General features: G+C 47.2%; 1 protein-coding gene across 5 annotated transcripts in view; it reads left to right on the forward strand.

Moving 5' to 3' along the window:
- Atp2b4 (ATPase, Ca++ transporting, plasma membrane 4) overlaps positions 1–13,379 on the forward strand; it is a 93,661-nt gene that overhangs the window by 72,986 nt on the left and 7,296 nt on the right. For 2 of the 5 annotated variants that reach the window (XM_005375269.2, XM_013522622.1), the window contains exons 16-20: positions 5,278–5,469; positions 5,902–6,115; positions 6,881–7,092; positions 8,075–8,182; positions 8,991–9,167. In XM_005375269.2, coding sequence (XP_005375326.1) covers positions 5,278–5,469; positions 5,902–6,115; positions 6,881–7,092; positions 8,075–8,182; positions 8,991–9,167 — 903 coding nt within the window. Of the gene's footprint in view, positions 1–5,277; positions 5,470–5,901; positions 6,116–6,880; positions 7,093–8,074; positions 8,183–8,990; positions 9,168–12,512; positions 12,702–13,379 lie in introns of those variants that run through there. The other 3 variants (XM_005375268.2, XM_005375270.2, XM_013522634.1) reach the window with 3 other exon arrangements.

Genomic DNA, 13,379 nt, shown 5'->3' on the forward strand with positions numbered 1-13,379 from the left:
CATTTAATTTTGTGGCGGTGCTGGGGATCAAACCCCACGCTTCGTGCGTGCTACACTATGCTCTACCGCTGAGCTCTACCCCACCCCTGTTTTTAAGCAATGGAAGGAAAACCAAGAAGTATTTTTTGAGGGAACATTTTTAAGAACCAAAGTTGTAACTCTAAGAAACTTTAAGAGTATGCAAAAGTAGGGAGAATCATATATAATGAATCCCCACGAACCTGTCATTCAGCTTCGGCACTCAGCCAACTTTGGGTCCCTGACGCATCACCACCACTGCCAGCTTCCCTGTCCCCAGCTGAATTATTCTAAAGCAAATCCAAGACTTGATGTCATTTCATCCATAAAAACTTCAGCACATTTCTCTAAATAATATATATCACTTACGTCTTTGTTTGTTAATGTGTTTTCATTCTTTAGCTTAAAAAAAAAAAAAAGATCAACCCCACAATGCATGTAAATTGGAAATAAAAGTTAATTTACTTATGCTGAAAAATAGATAAATAAATAAAATGTGCCTAAAAGAAGAATACCATTTTCTCATAACAAAAGTCATGATTCTTGGGCTGGGGATTTAGCTCAGCGGCAAAGCGCCTGCCTGGCAAGCGCAATGTTGTGAGTTCGGTTCCCGGTACCGGAGAAAAACCAAAAAAATAAAATAAAATAAAATAAAAAGTCATGATTCTTTACTGTCATTAAATATCTAATGAAGGTTCACGGTTCCCTGACTTGTGAATGTTGCTTTATAGTCTGTCCAAATCAGGATCCAAATAGATCAATTCATGGCAATTGTTTGACACATCTCTTAAGTCTCTTTATCTATAGCAGTGGCTCTTGGATTGTGCTCCTCCTTACAGCTGTACCAGTTATATGCGGGAACCCATAGCAATGTAGATTCTCAGGCCCTACCCCGGGTCTGCTGAACCAGAAAGCCTGCAGGTGGGCCCAGCTACCAGTTTTAGCAAGGCCTCTCAGTGACTCTGATACATCCTAATGTTTGAGAACCCCTGATTGTATAGCATCCCTGAGTCAGGGGTCCCAAAACACCCTTATATTCACAGAGACTCACAGAACTCAGCATACAGCTGTATTAAGGCTAAGGATTATTATAGAGGCCTAAAAAGGATACAGTGGGATCACAAGAGAAAAAGACACTGGCAGAATCTAGGTGAATCCTCCATAGTCATCGTTATGTTCTCCTCCCACAAGGGGTCACATGGAGTCTATTCTTCCCCATTTACAAAAACGGCACTATTTCTATGATGCTTCCACCCGGGGAAGCCGGTCACATGCCCATCAACCATGGTTTTATTAGGACTGGCACCTTCTCCCTGGCACATCCAAAATTCCAGACTCCCAGAAGGAAAGTAGGTGTTCAGTATAAAATAGGTTGTGTGGGCACCTTTGAGATCCACTGAGAGGCCCACTGTTCATTGTTGACCAGAAACATTCTGGGAACCAAGTCCCCAAACGCCAGTTAAGTGCCAGACTAGCAAACATGCCTGTCACAGTAACCCTTTCTCATACAAGCCAGTTCTGTATTTATTTAGTTATTGGTTTTGAGCGCACAGGGCATCACTATGTACTTCAGGCTGGCCTCAAACCCTCAGAGATCCTCCTGCCTCAACCTCCCTAGTCTTGAGATGATAAGTGTGCCCCATCACACCCAGCTGACTTTATTTATTAATTTAATACTTATACCAGAGTAACTTCCCTTAATCACTTGTTTGTTTCCTCTAAGGGTCAGTTCCCACATGGAAGGCAGGTTAATGCTTGATTCTTTCTCTTTATCAGTTTTCAAAATAATGAGTTGCTTTTTTTAGGATCCTCCAAATAAACCTAGTGAGTTGTTTTATTTTGTTTTAAGTATCATTAACAACACTTGCACTCAGGTATACTTGATGTGTTTCAATCCCTTGCTTTTACTATTTTGACGTTTATGTTGATCCATCTTTAGCCAGGGAAGCCTCTTGAGCATTTCCGAGTCCTTTTGCTATAACTCAAGGTGTCCTTATTCTCCGTCTTGGTATTTTGACTAAGATGTCCCAGACACATTGTGCATATTTCTTACCTTAGCTCTGCAGTCTCCCATTTCTCTGAGGAGTCCGGCCTCACTTAGGGGAAAGGGGACTTAGAGAACACAGTCAGAGCACAAGGGTGCTCCTTGGCACTGAGCACATGGGCTTCTAGGCCTTTTCTGTGGAGAAAGCTAAGAAGCAGGCTTTTTTTTTTTTTTTTTTTTTGAGACAAGGTCTCGCCTATGCAGTTCAGGCTGGCCTTGAGCTCACTTTGTAGCCCAGGCTGGTCTCAAACTCCCAACATTCCTCCTGCCTCAGCCTCCTGAGTGCTGGGATTACAGGAACCACCACGCCCAGCTAAGAAGCAGGCTTTTACATCTCAGTTTTTTTTTTTTTTTTTTTTTTGGTTTTTCTCCGGTACCGGGAACCGAACTCACGACCTTGCGCTTGCCAGGCAGGTGCTTTTGCCGCTGAGCTAAATCCCCAGCCCCTACATCTCAGTTTTGTTTCTGAGTTTGTTTTAAAGATAAAATGCTCCAAGCTGGGCGTGGTGGTGCACGCCTGTAATCCTAGCACTCGGGAGGCTGAGGCAGGAAGATCATTGAGACCAGCCTGGGCTACAAGTAAGCTCAAGGCCACCCTGAACTACATAGCGAGACTCTGAACTGCATAGCGAGACCCTGTCTCAAAAGGATGGAGAAAAAAAAAAAAAAAGATAAAATACCTTGTGAATTCAGACCAGTATTTCACATTCAAATTTAAAATTATGAATTCTAACATAATAATTTCTACCTTTCTAATTTTATTTAATTTCCCTGATTTTGTGTTTGTTTTTTTTTGTGTGTGTGGTTTTTTTTTTTTGCTTTTTCTTTGTTGTTGTTTGTGTTTGTTTGATTTTTTGAGACAGGGCTTCCTCTGTAGCTCAGGTGACTTTGATCTCCCTATATAGCCCACACTGACCTTGAATTCTTGGTCATCCTCCTGCCTCCGCCTCCAGAGCACTGGGATTACAGACGTGTACCACCATGTCCAGTTTAACTTCACTGATTTTACATTGTAGCTCTTAAGCTAGAGATACTGATTCCTAATGGCATTCACATAATTATTACTTGCCTTATCTTAAAATATATGTGATAGTTTTTGAAATAATAACAATATTATTAAAAACAGTTAAATATTTTTCTTGCTGTTCTTTTTACCTGTGGGTGTAGTTTATTAGGAATGTATCATCAAATTACTAAAAAGCGTATAAGTTTTGAATTACTAAAAGTCATTTGAACCATTTTTCATTGGTGCAGTTTTGCTACCAGTTAGCTGTAGTAGTTCATTTTTATCATGTTAGGGATTTATATCATTTTAGGGATTGCTTTTTAAATTTAATTTTGTTTTCTATTTGTGTAAAATAGTTATATTGTTCTAGCGTCAAATATACAAAATAAGAATATTCATAGAAATGTGGCATTTGTCCCTACTGCCTTCACCCTGTTGGTCCCGTCTTAATTCCTTGGGTAACTTTTTTTTTTGTTTGTTTGTTTGTTTTTTTGGTTTTTCTCCGGTACCGGGAACCGAACTCACGACCTTGCGCTTGCCAGGCAAGCGCTTTTGCCGCTGAGCTAAATCCCCAGCCCCCGGGTAACTTTTTTTTAATCAAGTTTTTGGTTTATTTTCTTTTGCGTCTTTAAAGTACAGTCAAGCATTTTTGATATGTTTGTGCCCCATCCCTTTATGTAAGTGGTGCCATACTGTGAACCTTTCTGCCATTCTTCCACCTGCTTTTTTGTTTTGTTTTTGCTTTCATTTTTTTTGAGACAGGGTCTTGCTGTATAGCCCAGGCTGGTCCCAAACACATGGTGATCCTCTTGCCTCAGCCTCCTGAGTGCTAGGATTACAGGCGTGAGCCACCACACTCAGCCCACCTTGCTTTTATCAATTAACAGTAAAATTTGGAGATTATTCCTAGTGGTAACTGTGTGCAGGTACCCTCCTTTCTTTGTGCAGTGTACTGTGTGGCAGCCTGTGGATGTACTAGGGAGCTGATTGCACTGAGGAAACTGCGCTGTACGGTTTTATCTAACAGATCTTCGCTTGTTGCAGTCTAGGTAGGAAAACACTGCTACCAGATAGAGAAAACAGATCATCTATTAGTATACAAGAGAGTGCAGAATGCGCTCCTTTGGGGGTTAGGGCAGTTACAGAATATGTGATGGCTACATGGGCTGAGGGCGTTAGGAGCACTTCACAAAGCAGTTAGGGTTTAATTGAATGAGACCTTAAAACTAAATAGGGTTTTGGTTTTGGTTTAGTTTTGTTTGGGTGCTAGGGATTGAGTCCAGGGCCTGCAATACCCTGGGGCAAGATGGGAAGAAGGCAAGATGGGAGGGATTGAGTCATGTATACTAGGCTTGCACTGTACCACTGAGCTACAGCCCTGTTTTTCTTTTATTCAGACAAGCTCTCGCTAAGGTGCCCAGGCTTGCCTCCAGCTTGGCAGTCCTCCTGCCTCAGCCTCCTGAGTAGCTGGGATTAGAGGCATGCGCCGCCAGAGATAGGCTTTAAACGGATGGAGAAAGAGGATGTTTCAGGCTTGGGGAAATGGGGGGGATAAAATGAGTGATTCAGAGGGTTGTGAAAAGGCACTAGGTTTTGAGAAGAAAGACAACATAAGAGCAGGTTGAAAAATAAGTCAGGGTTCGCTTTTGAGAGCACGGACAACCAGACTGGAAGGCTGACAGCAGCGAAGGCTTGGCTTTCACCCACAACCATAACTCTCGGGTAGCCTTTGGTGGCCCCTGTGGCCGGGTTCTGAACAAGGACAGAGCATCTGAACTGTGCTGCCAGACTGCTGCTCTTAAAGCAAAATGTCAGGCTGCTTGCAGGTGTAAGGGAGACACATTTAAATCAGATACGAGTGGCGGCAGAAGAAATTTAAGGATTTAGAGGTAGATTAGAAGGATGGGACTTGTTCCTTGCCTTTTGATTCATTTCCAGAGTAGCGGGAGTGGGAAGGGCGAGAGAAAGGGCTGCCGAGGACGACTGCAGTTCTCTCTGGGGGCAGAGTCAGCAGTGGCGTCAGGCCACAGCCTCATTTCTGTACCGTGACAGTGACACAGGCTCCCTTCATTTTCTTTTGTGTGTCTAGTGTGCCCTCTAGTGTCTCTACCTGGTTCTGAGGCTTCTTGGAAGTCCAGAAATAAAGCCTGGCTTCAGAGAAGCCCTGCACCCTCCAGCTCCTCACGGCCTTCTTCCCATCTTGCCCCAGGGTATTGCAGGCACAGATGTAGCGAAGGAGGCATCAGACATCATCCTAACAGACGATAACTTCACCAGCATCGTGAAGGCAGTAATGTGGGGACGAAACGTCTATGACAGCATCTCCAAGTTCCTGCAGTTCCAGCTCACTGTCAATGTGGTGGCTGTGATCGTGGCCTTCACTGGAGCCTGCATCACTCAGGTGAAGGGCCTGAGGCGGGCTGAGATGGGAGGGAGGAAGCAGTGGCTGAGGAACGTGGTGGAGCCCAGTGGTGGAGGGGCAGGAAGTGGCTCGACTAGCTAGGTCCATTGTCTCCATCTACTTACGTGGAATGTTAACAATCTACGTACAGTGAATTTAGCACTCTATGTCAGCTGCTGTGATGTACACTTCAGTGTATTATCTCTATTCTCCCAAAGCAAGCTTGGCAGGTAGGTATTATTATCTCCCATTGTATAGGTGAGGAACCCAAGGCTCAAGTAATTTTCTCAAGGTCACTCAACCAGTAGGTGACCAGATTCAAAGTCTAGGCGAATAGTGGGAGCAAGATCATTTCAAGGGCCAGGCCAGGCTGGTAACTGAGGTAGGGTTGGTTTGGGGGAAACTAACAGGACTGGTTCTTCTTCCCACCAGGATTCCCCCCTGAAAGCCGTGCAGATGTTGTGGGTTAATCTAATCATGGACACTTTCGCTTCACTGGCCCTGGCCACAGAGCCCCCCACAGAGTCTCTGTTAAAGCGCCGCCCCTATGGCCGGAATAAGCCTCTGATCTCACGTACTATGATGAAAAACATCTTGGGCCACGCAGTCTATCAGCTTGCTGTCATCTTTTTCTTGGTCTTTGCTGGTAAGCCACAGAAGGGGGTGGGCAGCAGTGGGGGTGCTAGCTGGAGACAGGGACAGAGAATGGCCTGAGGAAAGAAGATATAGCAATGACCGAGTGCCCAAACTGCCTCCCAAAACCAACTTATTTATCAAAAAATGCCAACAGTGCACTTAAACCTGAATGCTTGGTTGCGCAGTGATGCTTGGGCAGTTTGGCTCGTGTGCCAACAGAGAGGGCGCTGCGTGCCAGAGCAGCACAGATGCCATAGGTTTGCCACCACTGGGGTACAGAATGGGAGCAGAAGCACACAGACAGGACATAACAGCAGCTTCGCCTACCAAGTGCCCCTTGTGTGCATAGTCTCCCCACCGTGCTTTACTGTGAGAAAGCAGATGTTGTAGAGCAAACCAAGAGGTAGATGGGGTCAGATAATTTGAAACCAGGGCTGACATTTAAAAGATCTGATTAAGCTAGATGTGGTGGCACACACCTGCAATCCCAGCTACTTGAGAGGCAGAGGCAATTTCCAGGTCAGCCCAGGCAACTTAGTGAGACCGTCTTTCAAAATTAAAAAGGGCTAGGGATGCATAGGTGAGCTGGGTTCAGTCCCTAGTAGTGCAAAACAAACAAACAAATAAACTTGGTAACAAGTATAACTCAGAAACTGACCAGTTAGAATGGATTTTCTAATGGCCCTAAGGCACCAGCATGACCACAACAACATGTGCTGAACGTGAACCCTGTTGAGGCACAGGTGGCCTGCAATGCTTGCCCTTTCCCAACCAGGTGAGAAGTTCTTTGACATTGACAGTGGAAGGAAGGCCCCACTGCACTCACCGCCCAGCCAGCACTACACTATTGTTTTCAACACCTTTGTGCTGATGCAGCTCTTCAATGAGATCAACTCCCGCAAGATCCACGGAGAGAAGAATGTCTTTGCAGGCATCTTCCGCAACCTCATCTTCTGCTCTGTGGTCTTGGGCACATTCATCAGCCAGGTGAGACTCTCTGGAGTTGGGGCCCCGGGAAGGGGAAGGATGGATGGAACCCAGGAGCCAAGATTCCCTAAGCCCTCAAGGAAAGGAGTAATGGTGTAAGGGAGATTGAGGCTTGGGAGTTGACACTTTGGGGTTCCCAGTGGGCTTCCATTTGTACTTTACTCAAGAAGCGGAGCCCAGAACATCAGTGGCTCCAGTGCCAGGCAGCACATTGGTTGCAAATAAGATAAGGCTTGTAGTATTCTTTTACGATTTTGTAAATATACAGAAATTTCACAAAGTGTCCCAAGAAAGGTGTCACTGTCTTCTAGGCCCTTTCTGGGCCTCCTGCTTGTGCGCATGAAATGTACATGTCATGTAGTGCAGCCTCCATTCCCTTCTGTTCTGAAGAGGGGTGGGGTAGAAAGCAGCACAGTTCACAGAGCAAGAGAAGCGGTAGTCAGTGTGCATGTAGGTGACACTGAACCTGGCCTGGGCTTCTGCTGCGGGGAGTAGGGTCAAGGACGTGACTACCCTGGTCCGTTCCTTGTCCGAGTCAGGTACACTGAAACATCCAGAAGGATGCAAGGGATTATAAACACGCTATGCAAGAGAAGAACTGCTACTCCATCCTGCAGGATACCTCCCTTATTGCCCATCGCCTTCAGTTCCTCCTTTCCATTGCTTTGCCTTCTCTTTGTCCCCCACTGGCTTTGGTCACAAGAAGCTCACACCTGCCTCCACTTTGCCAGATCTTATGTTAGTCAGTCATAGCAGTCAGAGGAACTGTGTGTGTCTCCCCACCAGAAGGCTCTGTAAAGACTCCATACGTATCCTCCTTATCCTCTCCTCGATCTCCTTTCCCGTTCTCCAGCAAGCAGATCAGGACCAGCATCACAAGGATCCCTGGGCAGCAGCGTGACATTCCTTTGGTGACCCTGGCTAGAGAGCTAGACATCTGTCTGTCTCCCCCTTGAAGTTGAGTTGCCCTTCTCTATTCTAGGTCCTCATTGTGGAATTTGGGGGTAAACCCTTCAGTTGCACCAAGCTCAGCCTGTCCCAGTGGCTGTGGTGTCTCTTAATTGGGATTGGAGAACTCCTGTGGGGCCAGGTGAGTACTGGTGCACCTTCCCATGCTTCTGTACAGCATGCAGACCTCCCATCCTCTTCCTGAGAAGGAACACGCAACTGTGCAGGCTCTTGGCTCCTTACCTCCACCTTCTCCTCTCCTCCCGTGCAAGTGTCCAAGTTCACTCCATCTCACAGGATTCCAAGGTGGACTGATAACTGCCCATTACTTCAGAGGTTTTAGGTCTCTTCTCTGACCATGCCTGGAGGATGGCAAATATGTAGCTTCTCAGACACTAGTAGAACTTTTCAATGGAGTTTTACTTAGAAAGAAGTGGGGGATGGTTAGAAATATAAGAGCTTACAGGCCAGGTGTGGTGGCACACACCTGTCATCCCAGTACTCAGGAGGCTGAGGCAGAAGGAGCACCATGAGTCTGAGGCCTGCCTGGGCTACATAGTGAGTATAAGGCCAGCCTGAATGATTTCTCCCAATTTGTTTCCCCCAGGTCCTGGTCTCTGTCCCTGTTGGATATGTTCCATGTATGCTAGTCCTCTTTCCTTTAAAGACATAAAGCAAAATGGAAAGAAAGATCTAAGACGGAAAGAGGAATTATATAAGTAGGAAGATGGCTGGTACATTACTAGGCTATAAGTTCTCTTCCATGTGTCCATAAATACAGAAAAGCTTCTTAAGGACGTGACAGCTGGTGGGCACTTGGTGACTACTTGCCTGAGCAGATTGGTGCTGCTCCTCACTGCTCTCCTGGTGGACACGATGGCAGGGAAGAGTAACCTTCCTGGGGCTGTCGTGGGTAGCTTAACTGACAACTCTGCCACTCCTGTCCTCAGGTCATCTCTGCGATACCTACTCAGTCTCTGAAGTTCCTGAAGGAGGCTGGGCATGGCACTTCCAAAGAGGACATCACCAAGGACGCTGAGGGGCTGGATGAGATTGACCATGCTGAGATGGAGCTGCGCCGAGGCCAGATCCTCTGGTTCCGTGGCCTGAACCGTATCCAGACTCAGGTACTCTGCTAGTGGCCTGTGCTCACCCTGGGAAGAGAAACCTCCTTGTCTCCAGAAGTGGTGGGAGGGCAGCAGCAATGTTTGGCAGGCACCGTCTCTTCCCTGCCTTCTGCTCACTACCGGAGGGCAACCCTTGCTCCCCAGCTTCAGGACCAACAGGGCAGTAGTGTCCGCGTGGCCTCCTCTGACAGAGAGTAGTTGCAGTACCCAGACCATGGCCTATTGTTAGCAGAGTCCTTCAGCTATGGACTGGCTCCAGAGCCCACTCTGTTAGCCTTTGGGGCCTGGAAAACTCCATGCAGAGGGTCTCTTGCAAGCACTGTCCCTAGCCCAAGGACGGGGAATGTGCAGTCTCTTCCTGTCTTCCAAAAGGAAGGAGGGACATAAAATCCCCTGATCAGCATCCTCAGCAGTCACTTAATGTGACATCCCCATGCTGCTGTTCTGGTAATCAGTATGACCTGGAGGGATCTTTGAGAAAGAAATTCACCCTCTCCTACCTTCCCCTCTTGAAATTTAAGGCCATGGCGGGGAATCTGATGATTGTGTATAAACGACAACAGTCTCTGAGTATCTTTTGCAGGATTCAGACTGCTTCCCAGAAAGGAAGAAGCTATCAGTTCTTCAAACTCTTTCCCTTCTTACAATTTCTGAGATGGGATAGAAGCTGCTCTGGCTGCTCTTAAGTCCCCTGCCTATAGCCCTAGAGTAACTTTTGTTTGTGTTTTTGCATTTGTTTCACTTTCGGTGCCTCCGTTGTAACTACCTCCTGGGTAAATGGCAGTCTAGGCATTGACAGTTCTTCCCCTGCCGCTACCCCGCACACCTTTATTGTTTCATTCCCAAGATTCTCCAGCTCGAGAAATTGTCAATCCCGAGATCGCCAGGATGCTCTCCAGAGCACAGGCCTGTTTTTGCCAGTTGGCTGGAGGTCCCCAAATTGGTTCATTCTCACAAACTGGCCTTGCAGAGGACATAGAAAAACCCCCAACCAGCGCCACCTCCTTCATGCATAGAGAAGACAGATGGAGTGAGTACTCTGAACCGCAAACCTGTAGGAACCATCTCCCATGGGGGAGACAGCAGATGAAAAGAAATATGGGAAGAAGAGCGAGGTAGGGGAACCCTGGGCCCCTCCCCGTCTCCTGCCAGGGAGATTGCAGCAGGACCTGCACAGACTGCCCCGCGGTGTCCAGAGCTCTCATGGTCTCCCCACGCCTCCCTCCAGGGTGCTGAGTCCGCTGGGTGTCCATAGAGCCTGGTGCCTTGGGGCCCATCGCTACAGTCCTCAGGGCTTTCCTTTGGGTCTGCTTTTTTTCCAAATAACCTCTTTGCTTTTCTTCCCCTCAGGGTCACCTGCCTCCTTTTCTGCTGTGTGATTTTTTTTTTTTCTTCCCTAGCTAGGAACTCCCTCATTCCAGTGCCTCCTCGCTCCTTGCCAGTCTTCTCTCCTGGGGGGGCCAAGAGTCCTGGGGCTTCCTTTCCCACCACTGCCTGTTTCTGTTCCCTCGACCGTGCTCCTGTCTGTCTGGAGTCACTGCCTACAGAGCTTTAGGTATCCTGCCTTTCCTTGTTGGAGCACGAGGCAGTCAGCCAGAATGGCATTAAGGCCCAGACCCAGGCACTAAAGACAACCAAAGGTTAAAGATACCACTGTGCCATTCTGGTGTGCACCTGACTGTGAGCAGTCGAGGCTGAGAGTGAGGCATGTTAGTGCGTCCTGGACATCTGAAGCCCACCTTGGCCCCCACTCCTTATCTTCAGCAGGGTCCTAACGACATGTCCTGCTACCTGGTTGTTGATCCTCATGGCCACATTTGGGGCAAAAGAGGTTGCGAAGCTATTGCCTAGTCCTGGTTGGGCTGTTTCCTCTCCCTAGTCCTAGGCGGTTCTTCCCTTCTCCTTTACTCTGGAGCTTTGTGGGGGCTAAAAGTACTGGAAACCTGAAATCTGGGGAATGTAAAGGCTAGAATCTTGGGAGGTAAACCTAGAATGCAGTTTCACTGCGGAAATCAGGTCTTGTAGCCCTCATAGGCACTGAGGAAGGATCTCTACAGCCCGTTCTCCACGCTGCTGGACTCTGCCGGGAGCCAGCCCTTTCCTCCTGCAGCGCCAGGCTCCTCAGTCCTCTGCAACTGGAAACTGTAGCATGTGAGGAAGGGGTGATGTCGTAGCTCAGACTGATACGAATTCAGAAATTCACCTGAAGCATTTTGTGGCTTCTTGGGAAGCTTTATAGATAGGAGATGCTCTGAGTCACAAAGCCCCTGCTGACCCATCTTCTCCTGGAGATGAAGTTGGGGAAATGGGCTCAGCACCTTTCCTACACTCCTGGAGAAATGACCCTTGGAATTATGCATGTGGGTTTTCCCAAGAGGAGGCCCCCAGATCTATGAACAACGAAGGAATCCCTTTTGATTTGTTTCCTGTTACTTGGGGTCAAGGACGCGGACAATAGATTTGATGGAGGCCCCAGATTGAGGCTGTTGCAGGGCAGTGGATGGCACTAGTTGCCTCTGTCGCTGAGGAATAGCACACAGAACCAGGGACTGTGTGGATGGCCTAGAGCTACTGCTGCTCACCACCACGCACTAGCTCCTCCTTCTACTCAGTCCAGCTGCTGAGTTATTGTCAGTGTTCTGCCCAATGTTTCTGGATCTCCAGTGCATTTATGCAGCTTAGTGGCATTCGTGGGCTTTGGCCACTGGATTCCTAAGCTGCGTTTTGGCCAGAGACAGGTATCTTGGGGAAGATACTCAGAAGATGAGCCAATCAACTCACCATCCAGGGGCCTTTCCACCATGGCCAATGATGTATGAGCTAATATATTCCCTTTAAGTGAATGCGTTATTTTCTTGGAAATCTGCAAATAAGTAGTTGATTTGTTTTAGAAGTGCTCAAGTCTGGACATTCAGAAATATGTACTTTGCCTTATTTTTAAGAGTACAGGTCAAATCTATGAATAAGCTGCCAGTGTCTGCCTAGCTGTTAGGAGTGGTGGAGTGGGAGAAATCCCTTTAAATTTTTAAGAACCCTTGGACACCTGTACAGCTAAAGTGTCCACCGGAAGCCACAGGGGAAAAGAAAATTGGATTGTGGCTGGGTGTTAAGACTCCGCAGCAAATTGTTCCTTAAATGAATTGTGATGTGCAATTAACGTTCCCTCCCACCATCCCCACTCCTTTGTGTGTGAGGGAATCCCCCTCTTGCTTTCCAGCTTCGGCTCCCCTTCCCCCCACCCGCAGCTTCCATCCCCCTGCCCAACCCTCTGTGACCCTGCCTTCCTCCTTGTGCCCCTCTCTCTGACTGTGGAGCAAAGCTGTCTCACTCTCTGATTCTTTGCAGATTGAAGTAATTAACACATTCCAGACGGGAGCCGCTTATAAGGGAGTCCTAAAGCGGCAGAACATGGGTCATCACCTTGATGTAAAACTCGTTCCTAGCTCATCCTATGCAGCAGTTGCACCAGTCAAATCTTCCCCCTCCACTCCTGTGGCTGCTGCTGCTCCATCTCCTCCTATGGGCAGTGAGTGATAGTCTATTATGATGCATGATTTGCTAAAATGACCACAGGAGAGCACGTGGCATCCACTTTAACCAACCAGGGTTATCTTTTCCTTTTACTGTTGCTCTGTGACACTTTGACTGAAGGGAAGAAAAGACAAAAACCCCACTCTAAAACCAGGCTGTGCATCCTTTTTATTACATGACTTTTTTTAATGTTGGAAAGCTATTAAACAATGTTTTAAACAATATTCTGTCTTGATTGTTCCTCTGCATTGCTTGTTTCTTCCTTTTCTTGCGGTGTTTGTTTCACTTTGCCTTTTTGTTTTGTGCTTTTTGTTTTTGCTTTGTCTGGATGTACTATTGTTATTCCTTTCCTCTCCTCCTGCTCCTTCCAATCTAAACTCTCCCACCTAAGCTTAGTGGTGAGACCAGGCCAAACAGAACCCAGGAAGGAAGTCTCCTTATTGGGAGTAAGTTGAGGTTCTTCTCAAGAAAGGTAGGAAGGGAGCTGCTGTGTCCTTGGGTTCTTTACCAGGGGACCTGTCCTATGTGAGCCAATATTAAACATGGTCAATCATAGTCATTTGACTATCACTGCATTATTAGCTGGCAACATAAGCATAGAGGCTGTGGCTAGCTGTGAAAAAAAGAAGCGATTCAGTTCAAGTATAGATGGCTAGGAGTCCTCATCGCACTTCTCAAGGG

This window comes from Chinchilla lanigera, unplaced genomic scaffold (genome assembly GCF_000276665.1).
Source record: "Chinchilla lanigera isolate Chin_1 unplaced genomic scaffold, ChiLan1.0 scaffold00005, whole genome shotgun sequence".
Classification (NCBI taxonomy): Eukaryota; Metazoa; Chordata; class Mammalia; order Rodentia; family Chinchillidae; genus Chinchilla; species Chinchilla lanigera.